The 27,194-nt window shown below is 38.2% G+C and overlaps 1 protein-coding gene across 5 annotated transcripts in view; it reads right to left on the bottom strand.

Moving 5' to 3' along the window:
- Nucleotides 1–27,194, bottom strand: part of PLXDC2 (plexin domain containing 2) — a 427,345-nt gene that overhangs the window by 156,723 nt on the left and 243,428 nt on the right. For all 5 annotated transcript variants that reach the window (XM_025264436.3, XM_025264435.3, XM_044928172.2 and 2 more), the window contains exon 4: nucleotides 24,664–24,733. In XM_025264436.3, the coding sequence (XP_025120221.3) occupies nucleotides 24,664–24,733 (70 nt within the window). The remainder of the gene's footprint in view (nucleotides 1–24,663; nucleotides 24,734–27,194) is intronic.

The following is a 27,194-nucleotide window of genomic DNA, read 5'->3' on the forward strand; positions in this document are numbered from 1 at the left end:
GCTGCTCTTCTAAAAACCTTATTCAGATAAATCTAAGAAGGGAATTAATTTTGATTTTATTCATGTGTTGTTGTTCAGTTGCTAAGTCGTGTCTGAGTATTTATTCACGTAGGAAACAAATATTCAGATCCTGCCTTTAGGAGAGAGAGCACACTGTTTGCCCAATGCCTGCCAAGAGTTATATTCATCAATGAACAGTTTTTTTTCTGAATCCTTTTCCCAACACATACACCTACGTATTTAAATAAGTGGAGGAATACCTATACAAGTCTTGGGGCCAGGCATGGCTTCTGTGAAGAAGGGTATCAGCTGAGACCCAAAGGCCTGGCAGGGATGATGCAGGTAATGAATCTGGGAAGGAAGAGCCTGTGAAGAGGCCTGGACCAGGGGATAAAGTAACTATAACCCTAAGGTATTTAAAGTGTGGCTGAATCTCAGTACAGAAGGGCTATTTTGAGAAGTTGGAAGCATGAACAGCCATTTCATGGAATTCCTGCTGACACAGAAAAGCTGTGCCTACCCACCTTTAAAAGAATATTTTATCATAGGGAGAAGAGTTTGGAGGGACAAGATGAGAAGAACAGCAATAACTTAAGAGGGTACATGAGTTATCCAGGAGGGAGGGTAACAGGCAAAACACAAAGACAGAAAGTAGTTAGAAAAGTTGTTGCATTAGAGAAAGATTAAAAAGTACACTTGTTCTAGACTTGCTAACACGACAAGAGTTGGTGAGAAGAGTGAAATCATGAATGATAATGACAACAAGACCTCAGTCTGGACAGGGCAGTGTGCGAGTTTCCATACAGGACAGTGGGGAACATGGGGGAAGGGTGGGGACCCTGGTGGTGGGAGTAGGGCATGGGATGTTGAATTTGGTATTGCCTTTGAAGTGGGGCCTTGACACAGAGTTGTCCCGAATGCTAGTGATACCTATATGTCAGGATCCCCAGGAAGTTCTGGGCTGGAGAGATCTGCACAGTGATGTTTTATTTATTTTCAATTTTTACTTATTTTTTTAATATTTAATTATTTGGCTGTGTCAGGTCTTAGTCGTGGCACATGGGATGTTTGTTGCATCATGCAAGATCTTTCGTTGTGGTTGCACCACGTGGGATTTCTAGTTGCAACACACAGGCTCCAGATTGCATGGGCTCTGTAATTGTGGCACACGGGCTTAGCTGCCCTGTGGCATGTGGGATCTTAGTTCCCCAACCAGGGATAGAACCTGTGTCCCCTGTACTGGTAGGCAGAATTCTTAACCACTGGACCACCAGGGACGTCCTCACAGTGATGTTTTAAACCATGGGGAAGCCGGCAATGATCAAGTTCACAAGACTATCTTTATCCTGGGTGCAACCCAGGGAGCAAAATGATTTATTACCTATTACCTCAGGATTCTGAGTCTTGAATTTGTTCATTCAGACATTTGATTGGATATTCCAGTAAAAAAAAAAAACTTTAATATTAGAAATTGCATGAATGGATATCATATTAATGACACTGCTAATACTGTTTAAAAGTATGCTTCTTTAGCTACTATTAACATGTGATGATCTTTGCTTTTGGATACAGGGGGGATTGTTTTCTGGGGCTTTCCATAAAAGAGGTAAGGAATGATTTATATCAAGTCATTTTGTTTCTAATGTGCAACTGTATGCAGTGATTATGGAATATTAATATATTATGTAGAAGAAACATCTTACAACTTCAGAATTTCAGAACTTTCTCTGAAAGTTTTTAACTTTAACTCTATTTAAGACAGTAACTGTAGCTTAAATATAACACTTATAAAGCACAAAATAAGAGAGGCCGAACCAGTGAGCAGAATGAATATAGACAGCAAAGCAAAGTTAAATGTAAGCACGTCTCACTGCAAAAGCCTATGATTCTAGGAAAGATTGAGGGCAGGAGAAGGGGGCGGCAGAGGATGAGATAGTTGGATGGCATCACTGACTTAATGGACATGAGTTTGAGCAAACTCCAGGAGATAGTGAAGGACAGGAAAGCCTGGCGTGCCGCAGTCCATGGAGTGACTAGTACCGCATAACATGGTGACTGAACAGCAACATTGTTTCCAGGACATGGATGCAGAACTCCACAGCCTATCTCCCTCCATGTTCCCCTTCTTTCTAATTCATTCATTCTGCCCCTCACCAGAGCTACTTCCTGCTTAGATCATATAGTTTCCTGACCCTCACTGTTATTTCAGATTTTGTTAATAAACCTAAGAATGATGTCAGTTTTACTTTTTCCTTTGTTTTTCTGTGGAAAATAGTTCCTGTTATATGATTTTTGTGGAAATCATGCTTGAACTTAAAAAATAACCAGCTATCTCAGAATACATACGGGCCCTTCCCCCTGCTTACCATGTAATTCTCTTGCCTTCTATACAACAGGAAAAGGGGCAGAGGACTGGGATATGAACCACCATTTACATCTGTGGGCACCGTGCACCCAGCAGTTAGGTCAGCTGGCTTACCCAGTGGTAAGGCTCAGCTCCATTTGTGGTGAGCCAACTTCCTTGACACTCAGCTGTGCCCAGGAAAACGCCACCACACAGGGTTTACCAGGGTGTGCGGGTCAGGGGAACTGTGAGATTTTCCCTCTTTGTTACCCTGCTACAAAAAGGTCTTGAAAAAACATAAACACACACACACACAATGGATATAGAATCCAATGTCCATTTTCCTCTTTAGCTCATGTGACCATAAAGGTGGGACTGTCACTAAACGCCTCAGAGTGCTATTTATCCTTTGTTTCTTGTGTTGGTTCATGGTTATTCTCTCCTGGACTTCTTTCACTCTTAATGAACCATCATGTGTAAGAGTTTTGTCAATGAACTATCACCACCTCCTTTAATCTCCTTTCTAGTCTTCTGTCTTGGGCCAATTTAGATCCTATAGTTTTTTAATCACATACTGGAAATGATGACCAGGATCCTGTATTTCATCCATCTTTCACAATAGAAACAAGAAGCAACCATAGTAATCTACACAGTCTTCAACAGTCCCATCTTAGTGGTTATAAAATTAAGTTCAAACTTCTCCTAATATCAAGGACTTTTACATAATGTTTCTAACCCATTCCTTCACCTTCTCTGTTAGTAAATATCTCCATATCCAATGTACAAGTCTCTGGACCACTCACCACCTTCCACATGTGCTGAAAACAGTTCACTTAGACATCTTCCCCTGCCTGCAATTCCGTCCCCCAGCTTCTCAGCCTGCCAAAACCCTACTCTTGCTTCAAGATTCAAGTCAACTGCTACTTCCACCATAAATCCATTCATGACACATGAAGTAGGAATCAATTTGCTTTTATCTGGGCTTCCAATGCCGTTTGCAATATCTCTACAATGTATGCCATGCCGTGCAATGCCAAGTCGCTTCAGTTGTGTCTGATTCTGTGTGACTCTATGGACCACCAGCCTCCATTTCCATGGGATTCTCCAGTCAAAAACATTGGAGTGGGTTGCCATGCCTTCCTCTAGGGGATCTTACTGACCTAGGGATCTAACTCAGTTCTCTTATGTCGCCTGCATTGGCAGATGGGTTCTTTACCAGTAGTACTACCTGGGAATTCAGTTTAGTTCAGTTGCTCATACGTGTTAGACTCTTTGTGACCCCATGGACTGCAGCACGCCAGGCCTCCCTGTCCATCACCAACTCCCAGAGTTTACTCAAACTCATGTCCATTGAGTCAGTGATGCCATCCAATCATCTCATCCTCTGTCATGCCCTTCTCCTCCTGCCTTCAATCTTTCCCAGAATCAGGGTCTTATCCAATGAGTCAGTTCTTTGCATCAAGTGGCCAAAGTATTGGAGTTTCAGCCTCAGTTTCAGTCCTTCCAATGAATATTCAGGACTGATTTCCTTTAGGATGGATTGGTTGGACCTCTTTGCTGTCCAAGGGACTCTCAAAAGTCTTCTCCAACACCACAGTTCAAAAGCATCAATTCTTTGGCGCTCAGCTTTCTTTATAGCCCAACTCTCACATCCATACATGACTACTGGAAAAACCATAGCATTGACTAGATGGACCTTTGTGGCAAAGGAATGTCTATGCTTTTTAATATGCTGTCGAGTTTGGTCACAGCTGTTCTTGCAAGGAGCAAGCATGTTTTAATTTCATGGCTGCAGTCACCATCTGCAGTGATTTTTGAGTGCCCCACCCCCTGCAAAAAAATAGTCTGTCACTGTTTCCACTGTTGACTCATCTATTTTCCATGAAGTGATGGGACCAGATGCCATGATGTTAGTTTTCTGAATGTTGAGCTTTAAGTCAACTTTTTCACTCTCCTCTTTGACTTTCATCAAGAGGCTCTTTAGTTCTTCTTCACCTTCTGGCATAAGTGTGGTGTCATCTGCATACCTGAGGTTATTGATATTTCTCCCGGCAATCTTGATTCCAGCTTGTGCTTCATCCAGCCCAGCATTTCTCATGATGTACTCTGCATATAAGTTAAATAAGCAGGGTGACATTTTACAGCCTTGACGTACTCCTTTTCCTATTTGGAACCAGTCTGTTTTTCCATGTCCAGTTCTAACCGTTGATTCTTGACCTGCATACAGATTTCTCAGGAAGCAAGTCAGGTGGTCTGGTATTCCCATCTGTTTAAGAATTTTCCACAGTTTGTTGTGATCCATACAGTCAAAGGCTTTGGCATAGTCAATAAAGCAGAAGTAGATGTTTTTCTGGAACTCTATTTCTTTTTCGATGATCCAGTGGATATTTGCAATTTGATCTCTGGTTCCTCTGCCTTTTCTAAATTCAGCTTGAACATCTGGAAGTTCACGGTTCATGTACTGTTGAAACCTGGCTTGAAGAATTTTGAGCATTACTTTGCTAGCATGTGAGATGAGTGCAATTGTGTGGCAGTTTGAACATTCCTGGCATTGCCTTTCTTTGGGATTGGAATGAAAACTGACCTTTTCCAGTCCTGTGGCCACGGCTGAGTTTTCCAAATTTGCAGAATACTGAGTGCATATTGAGTGCAGCACTTGCCCAGCATCATCTTTTAGGACTTGAAATAGCTCAACTGGAATTCCATCACCTCCACTAGCTTTGTTTGTAGCGATGCTTCCTAAGGCCCACTTGACTTCTCATTCCAGGATGCCTGGCTCTAGGTGAGTGATCACACCATCATGATTATCTGGGTTGTGAAGATCTTTTTTGTATAGTTCTTCTGTGTATTCTTGCTATCTCTTCTTAATATCTTCTGCTTCTGTTAGGTCCCTACCATTTCTAGCCTTTATTGTGCCCATCTTTGCATGACATGTTCCCTTAGTATCTCTAATTTTCTTGAAGAGATCTCTAGTGTTTCCCATTCTATTATTTTCCTCTGTTCTTTGCATTGATCAGTGAGGAAGGCTTTCTTAACTCTCCTTGCTATTCTTTGGAACTCTGCATTCAAATGGGTATATCTTTCCTTTTCTCCTTTGCTTTTCACTTCTCTTCTTCTCACAACTATTTGTGAGGCCTCCTCAGACAACCATTTTGCCTTTTTGCATTTCTTTTTCTTGGGGATGGTCTTGATCCCTGCATCCTGCACAGTGTCATGAACCTCCGTCCATAGTTCATCAAGCACTCTATCAGACTGAATCCCTTGAATCAATTTCTCATTTCTACTGTATAATTGTAAGGCATTTGATTTAGGTCATACCTAAATGGTCTAGTAGTTTTCCCTACTTTCTTCAATTTAAATCTGAATTTGGCAATAAGGAGTCCATGATCTGAGCCACAGTCAGCTCCCGGTCTTGTTTTTGCTGACTGTATAGAGCTTCTCCATCTTTGGCTGCAAAGAATATAATCAATCTGATTTCAGTGTTGACCATCTGGTGATGTCCATGTGTAGAGTCTTCTCTTGTGTCGTTGGAAGAGGGTGTTTGCTATGACCAGTGCGTTCTCTTGGCAAAACTCTATTAGCCTTTGCCCTGCTTCATTCTGTACTCCACGGCCAAATTTGCCAGTTACCCCAGGTATTTCTTGACTCCCTAATTTTGCATTCCAGTCTTGTATAATGAAAAAGACATCTTTTGGGGTGTTAGTTCTATAATGTCTTGTAGGTCTTCATAGAACCATTCAACTTCAGCTTCTTCAGCATTACTAGTCAGGGCTTAGACTTGGATTACTGTGATATTGAATGGTTTGCCTTGGAAACGAACAAGAGATCATTCTGTCATTTTTGAGATTGCATCCAAGTACTGCATTTTGGACTCTTTTTTTGACTATGATGGATACTCCATTTCTTCTAAAGGATTCTTGCCCACATTAGTAGATATAATGGTCATCTGAGTTAAATACATCCATTTCAGTACATTTTAGTTCACCGATTCCTAAAATGTTGATGCTCACTCTTGCCATCTCCTGTTTGACCACATCCAATTTGCCTTGATTCATGGACCTAACATTCCAGGCTCCTATGCAATATTGCTCTTTATTGCACTGGACTTTACTTCCATCACAAGTCACATCCGCAGCTCTGTGTTGTTTTTGGTTTGGCTCCGTCTTTCCATTCTTTTTGGAGTTATTTCTCCACTGATCTCCAGTGGCCTATTGGGCACCTACTAACCTGGGGAGTTCATCTTTCAGTGTCCTATCTTTTTGATAGGCATATAAATGTGTGTGCACATGAGTGTGTGCCTCTAAGTAAATATAACAGCAGATCTTTGAATTTAGCTAATTTAACATTTCCTATTTTGACTATTTGTGAGTGGTTCTAAATGACCATGACATGCATTATTTATGTTTTTACAGAAGCAATGACTGAATTACCCACTGTGGGGAAAACATATTTGAATGAATTCCCCAGCTAGCTGTAAGCCCAGCTTGTGCCCGGCAGCCCAGAAGCTCTGTTTCCCAGATAAGGTCAAATACAATGGTGGCTGGGGGTTGGTGGTCAGGCACTAAACGTTGTAGCAATATTCCTAAATTGTGGAAGAATTATATTCCTCAGGGAATATATAAAGTTTCTAATCTTTATTTAGTGTTTAGCATTTGCCAAGGACTGTCCTATGCATTTCATACGTATTGTAATATTTAATTCTCACAGCAATGTGTATGGCAGAGGCTATTGAAATACCCAATTTACAGATTAAAAAGCCAAGGAAAAGATGGCAAAAAGTATTCATTGCAAAGGCAGAGTATGAACCAAGGCCATATTGCTCTATAGTTGGCACCTTTAACCAACCCACTCTGCTATCTGTGTGTGTGCTCAGTCACTCAGACTCTTTTGTGGCTCCATGGACTGCAGCCCACCAGGCTCCTCTGTCCATGGGATTTCCCAGGCAAGAATACTGGAATGGGGTGCCATTTCCTCCTTCAGAGAATCTTCCTGACTCAGGGATCGAACCAGTGTCTCCTGCATTGGCAGGCAGATTCTTTACCACTAAGTTACCTGGGAAGCCCACTCTGCTATCTGCTGCTGCTAAGTCGCTTCAGTCATGTCCAACTCTGTGCGAGCCCATAGATAGCAGCCCACCAGGCTCCTCCATCCCTGGGATTCTCCAGGCAAGAATACTGGAGTGGGTTGCCATTTCCATCTCCAATGCATGCATGCATGCTAAGTCGCTTCAGTCGTGTCCGACTCTGTGCGACCCTATGGACAGCAGCCCACCAGGCTCCTCTGTCCACAGGATTCTCTAGGCAAGAATACTGGAGTGGAATGCCATTTCCTTCTCTGCTATCTACCAGGTGGTAAATATGAATGACCTACTATAGGTATAAAATAGTACACCTGTACAGGTATATTGTATCTCTACCTCTCTAGGGCACCAATATCATGCCTTTTGGTTTGTCTCATCAACAGTGCCCAGCATGGTTATTTGTAAATAGCAGACTGTAAAACTAACAGTAGATTCACTAAAATATCGAACCTCAATACTTCTTTTATCTGACACAGGAAAAATATTTCATTCACTTGTAATTCTTTCTTCTTAAATGTAAGGCTATAAATTCTCATTTGCCTTTGGGTTTTTCACTAAAAACTGACTTAATACATATTGGAAACACTTAGCTTCGTCACTGCAGCTATATAAAGTAAGCATTGGCACACTTTGCATAGTAGCATTAGGAGAAATCCTTCATCTACACTTACAGACCCATTTGTCAGAAACAGAATTAAAGTAGATTTGAAACACCTCCAGGCAGCTTAGGTCCCTAGTGCTGTAAAGTATGCAAAGTTGTACTCCTTGACCCATTGCTGTTTAGATAATTTTGATTTTATGAAAAAAGAAAAAGGAATAATGAGCCTGGGCAGTGGGGATTTATATACTCTACTCCCCTCATTCTGTACAGTCTGACACGCATTTTATTAACATTCCCATTAAAGCACAGGAAGGGTGTTGTGAACCAAGTGCCAGAACCAACATATCCGTGATTAAAACACTGGGGATGTTTAAGGATATGTCAGAAGTAGTGAGAAATCATTAATAAAAAGACTCTAATGAAAGGATCACAGGATGTGGAAACTGCAGTCCACCAAGAGAAATGCTGCTTTCAGATGTAGCCTCGCTTGTTTTTCTCTTTTAAAACAAACTGCTAATGCATTGCTCCTAGTTTTTAAAAGATCAAGTTCATTAGGGTGAGGAATTACTTTTTGACTGCTGCCATGGGGCTCTTCATCAGGGATAGTGTGTCCGACTGCCGAAATGTCAAGATCTAAATACTCAAACTGCATCTATTGGAGGAAGAAAAATCACTTAAGGTTAGAAGGTCCCCGTGGTTTTAAGATTGCTCAGGATTTTACATACAGAGCTCAAGAAACAAATATCTCACTGGACAGCGTCAATATGTATTGGCTTGAAGCTACTCTGTGTGTAAGGCAAATGCAATGAAGGTGATGGACTGTGGTTTGCTCCATGAAAATGGACAACTTGGCAAATTAAAAAAAAATTATTTAGCAAGCCAAAACATTTTCATCCTGTATTCAATGTTACTAAGTTGTCTTAGGTAGTCTCTGAGTTACAGGTAGATTCTCAGTATCTTCAAGCTGAATGGCACAGAAAGACTTCCTCTTCTAGCCCCAACCTAGGAGTTAGTGAAATTGACAATCCTGCTATGCAGTTCCCGGATATATTGCTGGGGTCAATGCTGGCCTGCAGGGGCCTAGAGGAAGCAAGCTGGACACTTCACAGGAAAGGCTGGGCAATGTGCATTTGAACAAACATCAGGATCATGTAATGACCGTTTTTGTTTTGAATTCTTAATTGTGAATTTCTTCTTCAATCCTTGAGAATTTTAAAGAAAACTTTTTATACATTCTTTTGCCTTCTATTTAGGATAAAAAGGCTTCTGTATAAAAGACTCTCATCATTCTATTTTTTTCATTGTTTTTAACACAAGCCGAGCAGAAGTGGCACAGCATTTGTTCAGACTGGTGTTTACATCCCTTCTCTGAAGGTAGGTGCTCTATTGTGCCCGCAGGCTCAATTTTTCAAGGAGCTACCACAAGTGCTGTTCACTTTGAGGATGGGTTATTTGAATGAGGTGCTTATGACAGATACTGTTTCACTGACTCACTGAAGTGAAAAAAATAAAACTCTTCTCTTCTATCCCCCTTAGAATTCTCACTCAAATGGCACAGCACTGAAATGTTAACTGGAAGAGGCTGCCCAACATTTTGCATTTGGACCAACCTAGGAGGAGACTGTCAACTATGCTTCATGTTCTGGAATGTGATACGAATATACATAATGCCCTTATAACCCAAAGAAAACAGCATAACGAAGAATGGGGCAGGAGGGGATAAACCGTATTATTGCTTAGAACACAGTTTTGGGGAAAAGTTAATGAAAGTTACCAGGCACAAACTGTCTTTAAATACTGCCAGACGACAAAATCGTGAAAATAATGAGTTCGTGTCCCCAGTGGAAGGCTCTGGAAGACAGACACAAAGCAGAGGTGACATTGAGGCTTGTAAGAACAATCCTATGCTCTGCCATCTAAATCTTGACCTGCCAGGCGAACTATTACAAGGAAGTAATTAGACCTGCAATCTGGGCATGAGTAGTGACTTTTTTTCCCTTTTACAGTTTATAGGCAGCTGCAGTTGAATTTATGCCTGAAAACTCTAATTGCTTTCTTGATGATGTAAGTAGAAAGATGTTTATAAGTTCATTTTTTACTACAGAGTCTCCACTGACCAGATTTATATAAAAGTGCTGTTTCTTAAAATGTGTTTTGTCCCATTTTCTTGTTCAGTTGCTCAGTCTTGTCTGACTCTTTGTGACCTGATGGACTGCAACACACCAGGTTTCCCTGTCCTTCACCATCTCTCAGAGCTTGCTCAAACTCATGTCCATTAAGTCAGTGATGCCATCCAATCATCTCATCCTCTGCTGCCCCCTTCTCCTCCTGCCTTCGATCTTTCCCAGCATCAGGGTCTTTTCCAATGAGTCAGCTCTTCACATCAGGTGGCCAAAGTATTGGAGCTTCAGCTTCAGCATCAGTTCTTCCAGTGAATATTCAGGACTGATTTCCTTTAGGATTGACTGGTTTGATCTCCTTGCTGTCCAAGGGACTCTCAAGAGTCTTCTCCAACACCACAGTTCAAAACCATCAATTCTTCAGCGTTCAACCTTCTTTATGGTCCAACTCTCACATCCATACGTGACTACTGGAAAAACCATAGCTTTGACTATATGGACCTTTGTCAGCAAAGTAATGTCTCTGTTTCTTAATACACTGTCTAGGTTTGTCATAGATATTCTTCCAAGGAGCAAGTATCTGTTAATTTCATGGCTACAGTCACCATCTGCAGTGATTTTGGAGCTCAAGAAAATAGCAAGCATAATAAACATGAGGATCACCTGGGGAATTGTTGAAAATCAGATTCTTGGGTTCCGCTGCCAGGAAGTCCAATTGAGAAGAGGGTGGTGGTGTCTAGAGGTGGTCTGTACTCCCCATTATCCACATCACTTTTCCATATCTCCCCAAATAAAATAATAATAATCAATTAAAAGTGCAAATCTTACATGTACTGTGAATATGAAATATTAGAAAATTTTTCTATTAAAATGAAATAGAATCTGGGAAAAATAGAGTGTGTATGCTATACAAACTCAACTTAATGACCATTTGTCTAGGTTAATCCCATGCCCTCATCTTCTAACCTGGTCCCTTATCCCTTGCCCCTTGAACTTAGACATTCTAGAGAAGTTGTTGTCTGCAGGTGTGGTGTAGGACCCTGATATCCACATTTTAAAAAAGCATTCCAGGGAATTCTGAGGCAGAACTTGTTATTCATTCTAACATTTTATCAGTTCCATGGCATCCACCTGCTAAGCCTGAAGTGTTGAAACACAGTTGCAGTTTAGTTTATGAAAATAAGAGTTTTTAAACTGAACTGTATAGCAGCTCCACCCCCACCTCCCTTGTCTCCAGTAGGTGTGAGCCTAGTACTAAAATAGTGCCAGACTATAGGATAAGTGCCATAGGATCAACCACTGCCCAAACAACCAATCGTCTCTAGAGGTAAAAGAAATGCATGCTTGTGTCCCTGACCTGAGTGGTATACCATTTATATACATATTGAAAAGGCAAGTAATTTATATATTCTATAGGTTGAAGAGCCAACTCATTGGAAAACACTGATGCTGGGCAAGATTGAAGGCAAAAGGAGAAGGGGGTGGCAGAGATGAGATGGTTAGATAGCATCACTGACTCAATGGACATGAATTTGAGAAAACTGAGAGACAGTGGAGGACATGGAGCCTGGAATGCTGCAGTCCGTGAGGTCGCAGAGTCGGACACAACTCATCTACTGAACAACAATGTATATAGAACAAATGCAAAGGTTATGTAACATACAAGGAATATACTGAAATAAAGAAGCCTCCTGGACAATATTAATAAGACACAGATTTCTCAGTAGAGATATTCTTACAAACAGAGAGCTAATGTAATTCCTTACCTCCACCACCACCTTCATGCACACTTTCAGTGGCTGGTCCTGAAATCCTTCATTCTATACATTCTTGAACAAATATTCAACTGAGGTATTTGTGGGCTCTCCCATCAGGTCATTCTTCTCTTCTATCCAATAGTCAATCCACTGGGGGCAGCCCACAGCTGTCTGTTGTCCTGTATAACTGTCCTTCTGGAGAATCCTGTGGTCTGGAAATTTTCCCTCTGGTTGGCACTAGTCCCTGGACCCTGCACCTTCTCTGAGGAGTGGTCATCTACTACCTTGCACAGGCTGTCTCTGTTATTCCTAATGATAATCTGCTTTGGCTTCTGCCCTTCTCATTCTGCCACCCTGGCCAGCCCTGAAGCCCAGCCTGGCTTCTGCTTCTCTGAGGCTGGCTCTGCTCCTTATAGCTTGGCCAAGGGACAGGTTACTCAGAATCAGGACATTGCCAAGAACTTAAGTATCACTTCGGTCCAGAAAATCTGAACTTCTGGAGTCTGTCCCCCACCTTGTTGAAAGTCCAAAGTCATTAAGCCCTTCGGACATCTGTATTAGTTGGCTCAAGCTGCCATAACCTAACACCATTGATGGGGTGCTTTAAACAATAGAAATGTACTTTCTCACAGTTCTTGAGGCTAGAAAGTCCAAGATCAAGGTTCAGGCAAGGTTTGGCTTCTGTTGAGGACTCTTCTTGACTTGCAGATGTGGCCACCATATTGCTAAGTCCTCACATGGCCTTTCGCCTGAGTGCACACAGGGTGAGCGTAAGCTTGCTGTAGTCTCTTCTCTTAAGGACACCAATCCTACTGAATCAGGGCCCCTTCCCTATGACCTCATTAACCTCAGTTACATTCTTAAGAGGCCTCATCTCTACACAGGAGTTTAGGGCTTCAACATACGAACTTAGGGAGGGATACAGATATTCAGTTCATAACAATATCCTCATTAAACAACGTCTAGCACCACAGCAAGAGGATCTCCACTGGTATGGCCTCATTCATTCCTGATTTGACTTCCCTTCCTCACAGGTCCACCCTTGAAGTGCTGATGTTTCTTGCTGCCAAATCTGCAGACTTATGATAATAGATATATACACTCCTTACATTTTCCTATTTCTCCTTAGAAAATACTCAGCTAATTGTTTTCAGTTTCTCATTATTGATACTATATTGTCAAATAAATTGTTTCTAATCATATCAAATATGTGTTGTTTAATTAGATAGTGATATCTTCCCTTCTAATATGACTGATATATTTAAACCATGAATCACCCAAATCTTTTTTCTGCCCTTCTTTCAATGTCACATTTAGCAATTTGATGTTAATTTGGGTTTATCCTCAAGAAATTTAGATATACCAATAAATACTTCAATAAACAATTTAAATGAACACAATAAAAATGGCAACTTCATTTACTACCTGAAACTCTAAAACATAAGAAACTTTTGAAAAAACTCATTACAAAAAAATTTGATACCTTACACTCTAAAAATTCCATTGTTTTCAAATAACTATCTACTATAACGATGATACAAAAAGAAAACAAATATATGTACTTCAGGGATTTATTCCTTATGAGTTCTTACCAGTAAGAATGTTAAATCATAATAGTATTTGAAGGGATAATACATGAACAAAGCAATCATTTGATGTACAGATGACTGTGGAATTTGTCTCCTTTTTTCCCATCTCCAGCAATCTACCAATTCTTCTCTTAAGAGTAACCACTGTTAATGCTTTGCTGTATATCTTTCCAGCAATTTCTTGGTGAACTTAAAATCATATCTCTTTCAAACTATTTCAGAGATAGTTTATGCATGTTTAAATCTCCCTGTCTATACATGCACACATATATGTGTGTAACATTGTTCTGCACCTTGATTTTTACGGAGCTATTCATTCTGTTTAAAGGCTACATGGCATTCCATTCTGTGAGTGCATAATAATTTATTTCATCTGTTCACAACTTGAACAACCTTATTAACAGGTTGTTTTCAATCTTTAGCAAGGGATAGCCTTATACATTAGAGAAGGCAATGGCACCCCACTCCAGTACTCTTGCCTGGAAAATCCCATGGATGGAGGAGCCTGGTGGGCTGCAGTCCATGGGGTCACTAAGAATCGGACACGACTGAGCGACTTCACTTTCACTTTTCACTTTCCTGCATTGGAGAAGGAAATGGCAACCCACTCCAGTGTTCTTGCCTGGAGAATCCCAGGGACGGGGGAGCCTCGTGAGCTGCCGTCTATGGGGTCGCACAGAGTCAGACACGACTGAAGCGACTTAGCAGCAGCAGCAGCAGCAGCAGCCTTATACATTAGTTCACACTTGTGTGAGTGCACCTAAAGGGTATATTTCTAGAAGTAGAAATGACAATTACACATTTTATATTTTAATAGATTATAATTGAGACTATATTTTTCTCTATATCCTAAAAAATTATTGTATTATAAAACTTATTTTTTAAACATCTTTACAAATCACAAGTAGAAAAGATACCTCATTGTTTTAATTTGTACCTCTTTTATTAGGAGTATGATTACACATTTTCCATATATTTAGCAGCCACTTGTATTTCCTATTTTTTTTTTAAAGAAATAAGTTTTTTATTATTACTAGGTTTAAATTTAGTGAAAAGCTACAAAGATAGTGCAGAATCTTTTCATATACTCCACACCTGGTTTCTCATACTAACACTTTACATTAGTATGTCATTAGTATGACCATATCGTGGTCAAAATTAATGAAATGATAATGATACATAATAATTATCTGAATTATTAAGTAAACTTCTTCAGATTTCCCTAATTTTTGCATACTGTTCTTTTTATATTCCAGCATCCCAGCCAGGACATCACAGAGTATTTAGTTATCATGTCTCCCCAGGCTCCTCTTGACTATGACAGTCTCTCAGACTTCTCTTGTTTTTGATGACTTTGACATTTTAAGGAGCACTGGTTGGGTATTTTGTAGGAAGGTGTGATTTTCTCTGACTTCTTTCAAGAATTTCTCTTGCATTCTTTCGTGTGTGTGTGTAGTTTGAAACTGATATGTCCAGCTGTGCTTTCTGCTGTCATTCTTTTTTTCCTGGTTAGTGTTCTCTGAGATTCCTGGTTTGGTGTCTGTCATTAATTTTGAAAAGTTCTTGGCTATTATTATTTCAAATATTTCACTGCTCTGCTCTTCTTTTCTCTTTACCGACATTCCAATTATGTACACATTACATCTTTTATTACTGACAAAGGTCTGTCTAGTCAAAGCTACGGTTTTTCCAGTAGTCATGTATAGATGTGAGATTTGAACTGTAAAGAAAGCTGAGTGCCAAAGAATTGATGCTTTTGAACTGTGGTGCTGGAGAAGACTCTTGAGAGTCCCTTGGACTGCAAGGAGATCCAACCAGTCCATCCTAAGGAAATCAGTCCTGAATATTCATTAGAAGGATTGATGCTAAAGCTGAAGGTCCAATACTTTGGCCACCTGATGCGAAGAACTGACTCATTGGAAAAGACCCTGATGCTGGGAAAGACTGAAGGCAAGAGGAAAAGGGGATGACAGAGGATGAGATGGTTGGATGGCATCACTGACTCAATGGACATGAGTTTGAGCAAGCTCCAAGAGTTTGGTGAAGGACAGGGAAACCTGGTGTGCTGCAGTCCATGGGGTCACAAAAAGTCAGACAAGAGCAACTGAACTGAACTACATCTTTTATTCTTGTCCCATAGTTCTTGGGTGTTCTATTTTTGCTTCTATTTTTTCTCTTTGTATTTCAGTTTTAGAAGTTTCTCAGCCTTTAGTGGTCCTGTGTCTTTGGACTGTGACCTTCACAAATGTTTCTCTAATGGAATAGGTTTTTCTCTCTGCCACCTACTAAGAACAGTAAGCTTTGCTTACAAAATGTACTGATATAAAGTTTTGGGAAACAATTGTGTTTTGAAGGCATTTTGGAGGAAATTGATAAGTTATCTATGGAGATTACCACTTAAAAAAAGAATAATCAGGAGGAAAAACTTATTTGGAGCAGTGCTCAATGACTACACTTAATAAATAGTATGGTAAATCTTTTGCTATGTATATTGACAACAATTTTTAAAACATTAAAAGACTTTTTATCATTTATATAGAATTTTGTGGGTTTGTTTCTTTTTACAAAATCTAATTGTTCCAAATACTTTTACTTTTTCTATGTTTCTTCAGTAATCTAAAAGTGCTATTGATTTTCTCCACAAGCTATTAACTAAAAGATGCTTGTTTTTTAAAGGAGCTGTGGAAATTGATAATAAAACAATTAAAAAAGCTTTTCCCCTCCATTTTCTTTGCCTTCAGCAGAAACCTCTCATTTGAACCATAAGCAGATTAAATGAAAATCTCACTGTAGCCCTCTGGCTAGTCAGATCAACAAAGTAATCTAAAGCTACCATAATCCCATTAGAAATAGCCAACAAAATATTTATTGTTTAATAATATGTGCCAGCTCCAGAGCTGTACCAGTTGAAGTCAGAACACAATTTTGAGTTGTTTCCACATTATACCTACTGGTTTCCTGTGATGTAAACAGGGGAAAATCCTGACAATAAAGGTTAGCATTGAAATAACTTAATGCTTCCCAAGTGGCTCAGTGGTAAAGAATCTGCCTGCAATGAAGGAGACGCAGGAGATGCGGGTTTGATGCCTGGGTCGCAAAGATCCCTTGGAGGCGGGCACAGTAACGCACTCTAGTATTCTTGCCTGGAGAATCCCTATAGACAGAGGAGCCTGGCAGGGTACAGTCCATAGGGTTGCAGAGCTGGACATGACCGAAGCGACTGAGCACGAATAAAGAAATTTATCTCCTAATTCAAAGGCAAAACATCACACATAAATTTAACCAAATGAATGTTTAATTTTGCATTTGGGGCTGGGTCTTCAGTATATATTAGAGTTGGATTATTAGTAATTAATCAAATCTCATGTCTATGAAAGTCAACCTGGATGAGATGACACCAGGCAAGTGTCATCCCCACCCACCATCATCTTACCCATAACTAACTTTATGCTTTGATGACTTGTCCTTAAAGCTCAGGTTCTACAAAGGGTAGAATAAGAAGCAAGATATGGATGGCTTGCTGTTGAAATTAACACCTGTTATTCAGTTATGACCCATAATATCACAATTAGACCAATATTTCAAGATTCTTCTGCTATGTGTGAAATTTTGTAAGACTTTTAGAGTTGCAGCCCTGGGAGGCCTTTAGAGGAGCTTCTGCGGTGTACTTAGAGATGACAGATATACCCACGCTAACAAAGAGGACATCCGAGTCATCTACACAGGCCTATACTTCCCGTCAGGAACAGATGAGCCAGACTTTAAAAGGAGATAATGAAAAGTTAAGTCCCTAAGCACTTCCTGAGCTATGGATCATGTTACCAAAGAAAACAATAGACAAACTAACAGGCAAACATAGCTTTACAGCAAACATATTTTGCAAAGGAATAGAAGAGAAACAAATACATATTAAAAAAAAAAAAGGACAGTAATAACAATACATGCTATTTTTGTAGCTTTTTCTCTGAAATAAGTATCACTAATACATGTTATGTCATTAACTCCTGACAAAAGTCCTTATGAACTAGGAGCTTTCATTATGCTATTGTACAGATTGGGAAACTGAGGCAGGAGAGATTAAGTAATTCACTGAAGGTCACAACAGCTATGACTGGTGTGATTTATGAAGACCCACATTCCAATACAAGAGTATTTATCTTAACGTAGGTATCAGACTGCTTCTCCAAGAAAATGAATTTCAATTGCTGACTTCAGTAGAAAGAGAACTTTTGAACTTATTCCTGAAATGTCCAGTGTGTGTGTGTGTGTGCTCAATCAAGTCCGACTCTCTGTGATTCCATGGATGGTAGCCCACCAGGCTCCTCTTCTGTCCATGGTTGCTATTTCCTTCTTCAAGGGATCTTCCCAATCCAGGAATCAAACCAACGTCTTTTGTGTCTCCTGCACTGGCAGGCAGATTCTATACCATCATGCCACCCGGGAAGCCCAGACTCTAAAGTCAATCCTGCCTCACTTAATATTTTTCTCCTCTCTAGGACTGGACAAGGTTAGAGCAATTGCTGTACTTTGTTACTTTATTAATTAGTCACCTAAACTCCTTTTGTTTTCAATTGGGTGATGTATCTGAGCATCTAGGTAATACTGTTATTTATCTGAACTAGGGAGGAAAGCAAATATTTGCCAATATTTCAAACAAAGCCTGGATCCACAAGAGACTAAACGGTGCCTTCCATGTGCAAATATTCCTAAGTGAACAGTGAACGTCCATTGATCTGTGGACTTCTCTGTGGCTGCTATGGTGATGGAAGGGGCTAAGCCTGAGAATCTGCTTCTTACCCAGACTTTCACTTTGATTAATCAACACTTCCCCATTCCTGTCAACCAATCATCACTTATCCACCATGAATCAATGATCCTCTCTTTTTTTAAACTGTACTTCTGTCTACCCATATTTCTGCCTCTGGTAATTTTCATACCGACTCTAGTCTATCTCCTGGGTGGCCCATTTCTGCATCTCTTGTTGCTCTGATCTCCAGCGACACCTCACCCCAATCCCAAGGAACCAGTGCTGATGAAATATAACACATTGTTACACAGGAGAAACAAAGGGGCTTGTGAACATGCAATTCATAAAGCCTCAGGGAAAAGAAATTCAGTAATGTTGGTGAATCTGCTCAGTCTACTGAGGGACACTCGACAGTCTGGGGGAGTAAATTATCAAGAAGGACAATTGAGCTGGACTTTCAGGACATATATCCAGAGAATCACTCAGACACGGCAGAGCAGACATCATACAACTTATCTTTCCATCCAGGAATCTTTGAGACTTGAGTTTGTTACTTTAAATTAGTGAACCAAATTAGAATGAATTTTCTTTTGTCCAACATCTATCCCTTCAATATCTCCCTGCATGTATCAGATCTCTAGATACACATAATAACATAATGATAATAATAATAATATAAAATAATGTCATTTACTTTTTCACTAGATTCAGAAAGCTAATGGACGCAATAAAGTTCTGTTATATCAAGGTTATATACTTGGAAGATTACAGGGTTGGTATTTTAAATCAATCATCCTGAGTAATTACTAACTCTCTTCTGCTGTTAGAAAGCCTTTCATAACTGTTATTAATCAAGTACCTCTAAAAAGCATGAAATATTATTTGGGACTACAATTAAAATATTGCTATTTGAAAGAAAGAATAAAAAAGAAACTGGAAGATTTGGTAATATACTTCCTGAAAACCCAATCAAAATAATATGCACTATTTTTTTTAACCTCTCTTATTAGGGACTTAAGGGGGAAAAAACAAATGACTATTAACAAGATATAGGAAATTAGTTTAGATCTGATTGCATACCATAGCTCAAAGAGTGGGGCTTCCCTGGCGGCTCAGTGGTAAAGAACCTGCCTGCCAATGAGGGAGAAACACATTCAATCCCTGGGTCAGGAAGATCCCCTGGAGGAGGAAATGGCAACCCACTCCAGTATTCTTGCTTTGAAAATCCAATGGACAGAGGAGCCTGGTGGGCTAGAGTCCATCGGGTCACAAAAGAGTCAGACACGACTTAGCGACTAAACAATAAACCACAACAGTTTAAAACACACACACACACACACACACACACACACACACATTAATTTATTTTCACCTTGGGAGGAGTACTAATGGATTAGGAGGCATGGGAAGAAAGGAGATACAGTTGTTCTTCTGTCTCCCAGACACAGCCCCATTTCCATACCAAAATCCCCTGAAGCTCAATTTGTGTACAACCAACACATATCCTCCCACGTACTTTAAATTAACTCTAGGTTATATAATATCTCATACAATGTAAATAATATCTCATACAATGTAAATAATTGCTAATACAATGTAAATGCTATGTAAATAGTTGCCAGCTCACAGCAAATTCAAGCTTTGCTTCATGGAACTTTCCAAAAAAATTTTTTTCAAATATTTTTGATCCATAATGGGTTGCATCCCAGGATACAAAATGTACAGATATGGAGGGCTGACTGTATATATTTTACTTCTCCTTGTTTGACTTTTTTTAATGCCATTAATTTTCCAGATATTAAATACTGATTACTTAGTGGACATTTTACATTTTATTAGCTAGCATCTGGCAAACAAAAGAAAATAGAACTAAAATTGACATCTTATAAAATACTATATGTCAATTATATCATTAAACCAGAAAAAGAGATGTGTGTGAAACAGGTTTTACAATAAAACTGTTTTCATACCCTGACAAAAAAACCTGAACAGCTATCTTCTTATATCTTCAATTAGAAATTCACAAAGAAAGGAAAGGCGAGTAAACCTTTACATAACCAAAGTTGCCTTTTAATTCATGTCATCTTTGATTCCTAATCTCATGTGTGGCTTGCTTGCAATTCTGCACACTCATTTTGAATTAGCCTATATCTACATACTTAAAATTTGGGGTCAGAATTGTCTGGATAATGTCAACTTTTCTCTTCCCCATTATATAAGGCATCAGTCACCATTCTTCCCACCTCTCAGTTTCCTCTCATCTAGTTAAATGTAGTGCCCACAATGAACTCATGAAAAGGATATCATTATTAGAGATGGTTGCAAGAATTAAAAAATTATATCCTCAGATGTAAACCTGCTTTTTGAAGCTTTTAAAAGATCACCTTAGAAGCCTAAAATTTAAAAAGAACCTATTAAAGTATTCATCTTGTTGCTATTTAGCTACTCACTCATATCTGACTCTTTTGGACCCCATGGACAGTAGCCTGCCAGGCTATTCTGTCCATGGAATTCTCAAGTTAAGAATCCTAGGGTGGGTTGCCATTTTCTTCTCCAGGGGATCTTCCTGGACCAGGGATTGAATCAATGTCCCTTGCACTTGCAGGCAGATTCTTTACCAATGAGCTACCAGGAAGTCCATATATAAAGACAGGTCACAGTAATTTGTGGACACATTCAGGGAGAACTGGCAGTCAATAGAATATCTTCTTTCATTTTGTTTCATAGAAACCAATGTATTCCTACTTAAAAATTTCAGTCCCTGGTCTATTTGTAATGGCCTTCAGTCTACTTTATTTAACCTGACCTGTGGTTTCTATTTTTCTTGTAAGTTTTTCATAGTTAATAACTTTCTCTAGTTTTGTAAAATGATGAGCGTTTGTCAGGTAGGTCTATCTGCTTATACCACCTATTTAGTCAGAAGAGACCGATTGAAAATCTATGATTCAGAAGTTCTCTTCCAAGCTGTTCTTAGCTTTACTCACCTGTGTCCTAATGAATCCTGTTGCCTGAAAACCTTTGCAAACACAATGATTAGACAGCTCAAATGATGTGCCCTTCACTGGCTTCAGGCACTAGAAGTATTGAAAAACCTGCCTCTTTCTTTACCTTTAAACCCCTCACCTTATCCTATCCTCCATTACCAGATCAGGCCAGATCTGTAAGAAACCCAGTGCTTGCTGGATATCATCCAGATGTCTAAAGTTAAAAGTATTTTACACCACTCTTCCCAGTTCCCATTCACTGAACTCTTACTTTGAGTCTCCACTCAAGACAAACAGATTTACTTGACAGCCCTTCAAATATGCTCAATATGGACTCAACAAAGTCACTTAGCTCAGCATCCCTTTGTCTAGAATATTCCTTCCCTCTTCACCTCTTTTCAACCTGCTTCTCTGCATACTAAAATTCCATCTTCCTTCAAGGCCAATGTCAAATGTTAACTTTTTTACAAACCTGTTTCTGATTTGCTCAATAAGAATGACCCTCTCTTGGAGCACCTTTCTAATCCTCCAACACTCACAGTCAACCTTGTCTTATTGCTTAGTCATATAATCCTTCCTCTTCGTAGATTCTAAGCTCCTGGAGGAACCACAGTTTATTCTTCTCTGTACAAATCAAAGTATTAATGTTATGTACTGTGTCTTTCACATAGGAGGGACTCAACCAAAATTGATTGAATAAATAAACAATGGAGGTGTAGACAAGCTATTTATTTAGTTGGAAACTTTTACAAGAGATTCTGGTTCCATTTTGGAGAAGCCTAGGTCAGTGTCTAAATTATCTCACTTGTGCCTCCCTAAACAGGGTATGGATTTATATATGCAAGTGCCATACTAGCATTTCTTAAACAAAAAATAGAAAAAGGCTTTTTTACATTATTGTTTTCTTCAAAGAAGATAGAAGTCATTCAAGACACCAGATTTTTCACTTATTTTGAGGATCTTTGCAAAGAAAAAAGGTATTTTGAAGCGGTAAACATGATATAGCCATCTGTTTGGGTTTTTTCCCACCAACTCAGCTAAGGGAAATCTTACTTCATATTGGCTAAATTGCTGACATGACTTTTAAAGATAAAATGATTTGAGAAACTGAAAATGCAAAGCTGCCCATATTTTTACCACTGTGTGTACAGATTTTGAACAAACATAATTAATGATTCACTTTTAAAAATTCAGTAGAACACTGGTAGCCTAAGTCTCAGAAAATATGCTTAATGTTCATATTATGAGATAACCATGTTTACATCATACTTTAAAGATGTGAGTATACAGGAAGTAATTCATGGTTTATAGGAGCACTCTTTTAATTTGCCTTTCTCCTTTTCATTCAATCCTTCAACATATTAATTAAAATGTCTATTAAATGCCTGGCAATATACTAGCACAGAAATACACAGTGAACTCATTAAGACAGAATCTGTGTGTAAATTTTACTTATATATAGGTCCTTTTTTACACAAAATGTAATAGCTTCTGGACTGAAGCCCTAAAACCAGTTCTTCTGCTTAGAGTTTGTAAATTTTGCTAATAGTATCATTTCTCTCCTATGGTTTGAAGCCACAGAATTACCAAGGTCCTCAATATTTGTCACACTTTCAACTATATGCACTAACTTCAGTCTTTTTATACTTCAAGGCATTACAAAGTATCTTGATTCTGCTTTGTGTTTTTATTTTTTTAACACCAAAAACATTTTATATTGGATTATAGCCAATTACCAGTGTTGTTAATGTTGTTTCAGGTGAACAGTGAAGGGACTCAGCCATACATGTACATGTATCCATTCTCTCCCAAACACCCCTCCCATCCATGCTGACACACGACATTGAGCAGAATTCCATGTGCTATACAGTAGATTTTTGTTGGTTATCCATTTTAAATATGGTAGTGTGTACATAACCTTCCCAAAATCTTAACTATCCCTTCCCCCCAGCTATCATGAGTGTGTTTTCTAAGTCTGTGAGTCTCTTTCTGTTTTGTCAGTAAGTTCATTTGTCTCATTTTTTTTAGATTCCACATATAATCTTGGTTATGCTTCTTAAGTTTATCACTTATCTAATCAAGGACTAGTGACTCTAACTGACTTTTGAGGCAGTGTACAAAATTGTCCCAACCTGCTTTTCACATCTTAACATTTTTCTTTTTAAAACCTACACATCCAGCTTCATTCAAATTTGGTTATTTACTGTCTCAAAATACTCCACCAATTTTCTCTTCTATATAGTATTTATTCAAGATATTCTTCCCTGTGACTTACTCTTCTTTCCCTACACAATCACAGAAATTCTAACTTCCTTCAAGAAATATCTTAAATAATTTTTCTATTAAGTCTTAAAGGATTCTCACGTTTGAGCTTTATCATCTCTGGAAACTCGTATTTCATCATCTGTATTTTCTAAGGAACTCCCACATTCTGCTTCACCTTGTGTACTAGGTTACATGATCCTAAGGCAGAGGTAGCTTTGTTTGCCAGTGCTTAGAGATGGTGCTCAAAACTTTTACTTGATTATTGGTATTCCTGATTACAAATCTTCCTCTGAATCCTATATAACTTCTAAGTCTTTTACTGAAATATGATGAGTGACCAACGTGGTTTCCATACCATCCAGAAGACCAAAACCCAGTGAAGGAAAGGGACTCTCTCTGGTGCTTTAGTATGAGCCATCCACAGACCTTTCATCCTATCTGTGTATTTCATTTATTAATAATTTGCTTCTTTACTTTTCCATTTTTATGTTTTTCTCTCTTTCTCCTACTTTATCTACTGCTCCTTATTAGGCAAAGAGTGATATTCTCTGGCATTTTGCTTATTTCTGCTAGTAGCATTCAAGGAATACATTTTTCTGACTCCTATATGCTATAAAAACAGATAATTGCATTTCTAGGCTATTGCTAATCTTTAAACTAACCTCCCAAGTTTGTGGAGAAAAATAAAATGAAGAGAATTCAAACCGAATTTCAGTGTTCATTTTTAAAATTCTCAGTCAACTTAGGTGGCATTAAAGGGGGAGGAAACAACTAAATAACTAAAGCTAATAGAATGTGTGTGTGTGTATACACATATCTCAATCTACTACATAAGTTAAAAGAAAATGATACACTTCTATAGCTTTCTTAAGCACATTTTCTTTATAATTCTGTTCCCTTTCATATAGTCTTCCATATTATCAAAAATGAATGAAAACTTGACAAGAAAGCAGAGATGGATCTATGCTGAAAATTATTATAAGTACATGTTTTTTCCTGCAGAAAAGTTTTCCCAATAGCTGTACTTTTCTTAGGTTTTATTTATACCCATGACTTTCTGATAGAAGACAATGGCTTTCCCAATAAATGTCCCTTTTGAAATATGGAGTAAATTAAAAATAATAACTGTAGTGAAACTGTAGATTATTTAGAGTGAATGGGTAGAAAACCACTTACCCCCAGTTGCCACAGTGATTTCACGTAGGAAATGGCCATAAAATGGAAAATCGAAGGACAGATTCACTCTCTGCAAGGAACAACAACCAGAAAAGAAAATCAATAATGTGCATAACAGTAAATGTAAAATGAAGAGCCTTCTACCTAAAAAAAAAAAAAAAAAAAAGAAAAAAAGCTTCTACTTTACCCCACTATTATTGTAGTTGACTTTTCGAATCTGAATCTTGGATGGAAATAAAAGAATTTTTTACCCTCTGACAATTAAATGTTTAAAATATGTGAAAAAATAAAGTTGGGCTGTTATGACCTGTTAATCTGTTCTTCACTTCCAAAGAGAATCTAACAGTTTCAGCTCTGAATCAAGCTTTTCTCTTTAACATCACCACTACCTTTCAGTTGATCACTACAAAGCAGGTCAACCATCATGATCAACAATTTATTTAGGGTTATTTTTTGTTTGATTAATCTTCTCCAAAATAGTAGAGCATGTTACCTGTTCAGTTTTACTGAATAAAAAGTAAAAATATTTTAGTTTAGGCAATTATATAGTCAACTTATCTTCTGTATAGAACAAAAGGCAGTTTTATAGAACAAGATACTTTGCACCTACAGATCTAAATCTGCAGATATTTTTCTTTTTCAGATTGTGATAAACTCCCCTGATTCAGTATACAAATGACCCTTGAACATGGGTTTGAACTGTATTGGTCAGTTCTACTTATAACATCTTTTCTTTTTTTTTTTCCCCCCAATAATACAGTATCTGTGTTTTCATTAGAGAGATCTTTAAATTATTGCAGTGTTGAGAAAAGTTTGATTAGAGATCACAAAGTATGAAATCAAAAGGACTAGGGTTTGAGTCCAGATTCTATCCTACCCTTGGGTGAGTCACTCATTAATTCCTTTGTTTTTGAGGCAGAGGTACCACTGTGTGGATTTTCAACTGGGTGAGGGCTGGCAGCCCTAGCCCCCAGTGTGTTTGAGAGCAACCATTTTATTTACAGTTTTAAAGGCATGGGATACCGATAATTAAAAAATGTTGGTTACTAGAAAGCTACTTTTACTTTGTAGAGAGGAAAACTGGAGAGACCAAGGAATAAAGTTCATAAATTTTGCCCCTCTTTTTTTCTGAAAGAAGATCTGAAGCTTTGGATATATATATATATATATATATATATTTTTTTTTTTTTAATATATCTTATTGTTATATATTATACATACATATGTATAGTAAGATAAAAAACAAGACACAAAAAAGCAAAGCAAAGAAAAAGAAACCCTAGATTTTTCATATGTTTGAAATGATATGAATCAGATTTATTATTATTAGGAAGGAAACAAGAAAAAAACAGTGAGCTATAACAAAGATGATCAACTGAAATAAAAGGATCCATAGGGAAATTAATTAGCTGATTTAGAGCCCAATAGAATGTACAAACCACCTATAATAAAAGGCTATTATGTTAAAATTCAACAATTTCAATATTATATCTCTCCTAACATACAAGCTAAAAAAAATAGAGCAGTATAGTTAAATTGAATTTGGCTCTTTCCAGTTGTGCAAATGATTGCTTTTTATATCCATCAGAGATTCCTAATGACTTATTTGGCATGATATTAATCATTTAAAATTTACAGTGACTTTCAATTAGTTTTTTTCCCTTTCCTTTTTAATGAAAGCTGCATCTTCAGAAGGGTTTATCTTCATTTTTTAATTTATGCTGACTAATGGGAACAACAAAACCTATTTTTACAGCACTGACTGAAATGAGTGGTTACTAATAACCCTAAAATAAAAGCTTCAGTGGCAAAATCATATATTTCAAAGAAGACTTCAGACACAGTTTTATAAAGGCACTTAGTCTAGTATATTGTTCTCCATCAGTCTAATTTTTTCCATGCCATGGGCAAATTGGTAAAATTTGGCATTCTCACTTCCAGAATAAGAGTTTGGTTTAAACATCTATCACTAACAAACTCTATCAATTACTACCAAAGATGAACCAGAAGAATATGACAATTTCTCAGCCATGACAAATGTTTAAATATTTTTAGAATCAAACTGAGAAAAACAAATACATAAGTTAAAGACTATTTTTGATAGTAAGTTTTCACAGAAAAATTTGCTAATATATTATCCTGAAACACAATATCAATGATTGAAATGTCTCCCCATTTACTGTCTAAATGACCAGCTTACCTTAGTTATCACCATGGCCTGCTTTGCACTAATAGCAATGATAATTAATAAAGGTGTTACCTTCTCAATAGTTGTGAAATCTACCCTTTTCTCTTCAGGTACTACTGACACCCTTCCCTAAGTGTAGGTCAGTTTTATCTCAATGACTTGCTTACAGGTATCTTGGTTCCATTTTCCTTGGAATTTGTTTTCCTATACTATCTAGAATATCACTCCCCAATCCAAATCTTTTGATCTAGAATCCCACTGACCCTGGAATCATGCAAAAATAGTGAAAATGAGTTTTAAGATCCACCACTAATTGGTCTCTGCTATCTTATGGTTCTCCCTT

This window comes from Bubalus bubalis, chromosome 14, assembly GCF_019923935.1.
Source record: "Bubalus bubalis isolate 160015118507 breed Murrah chromosome 14, NDDB_SH_1, whole genome shotgun sequence".
Taxonomy (NCBI): Eukaryota; Metazoa; Chordata; class Mammalia; order Artiodactyla; family Bovidae; genus Bubalus; species Bubalus bubalis.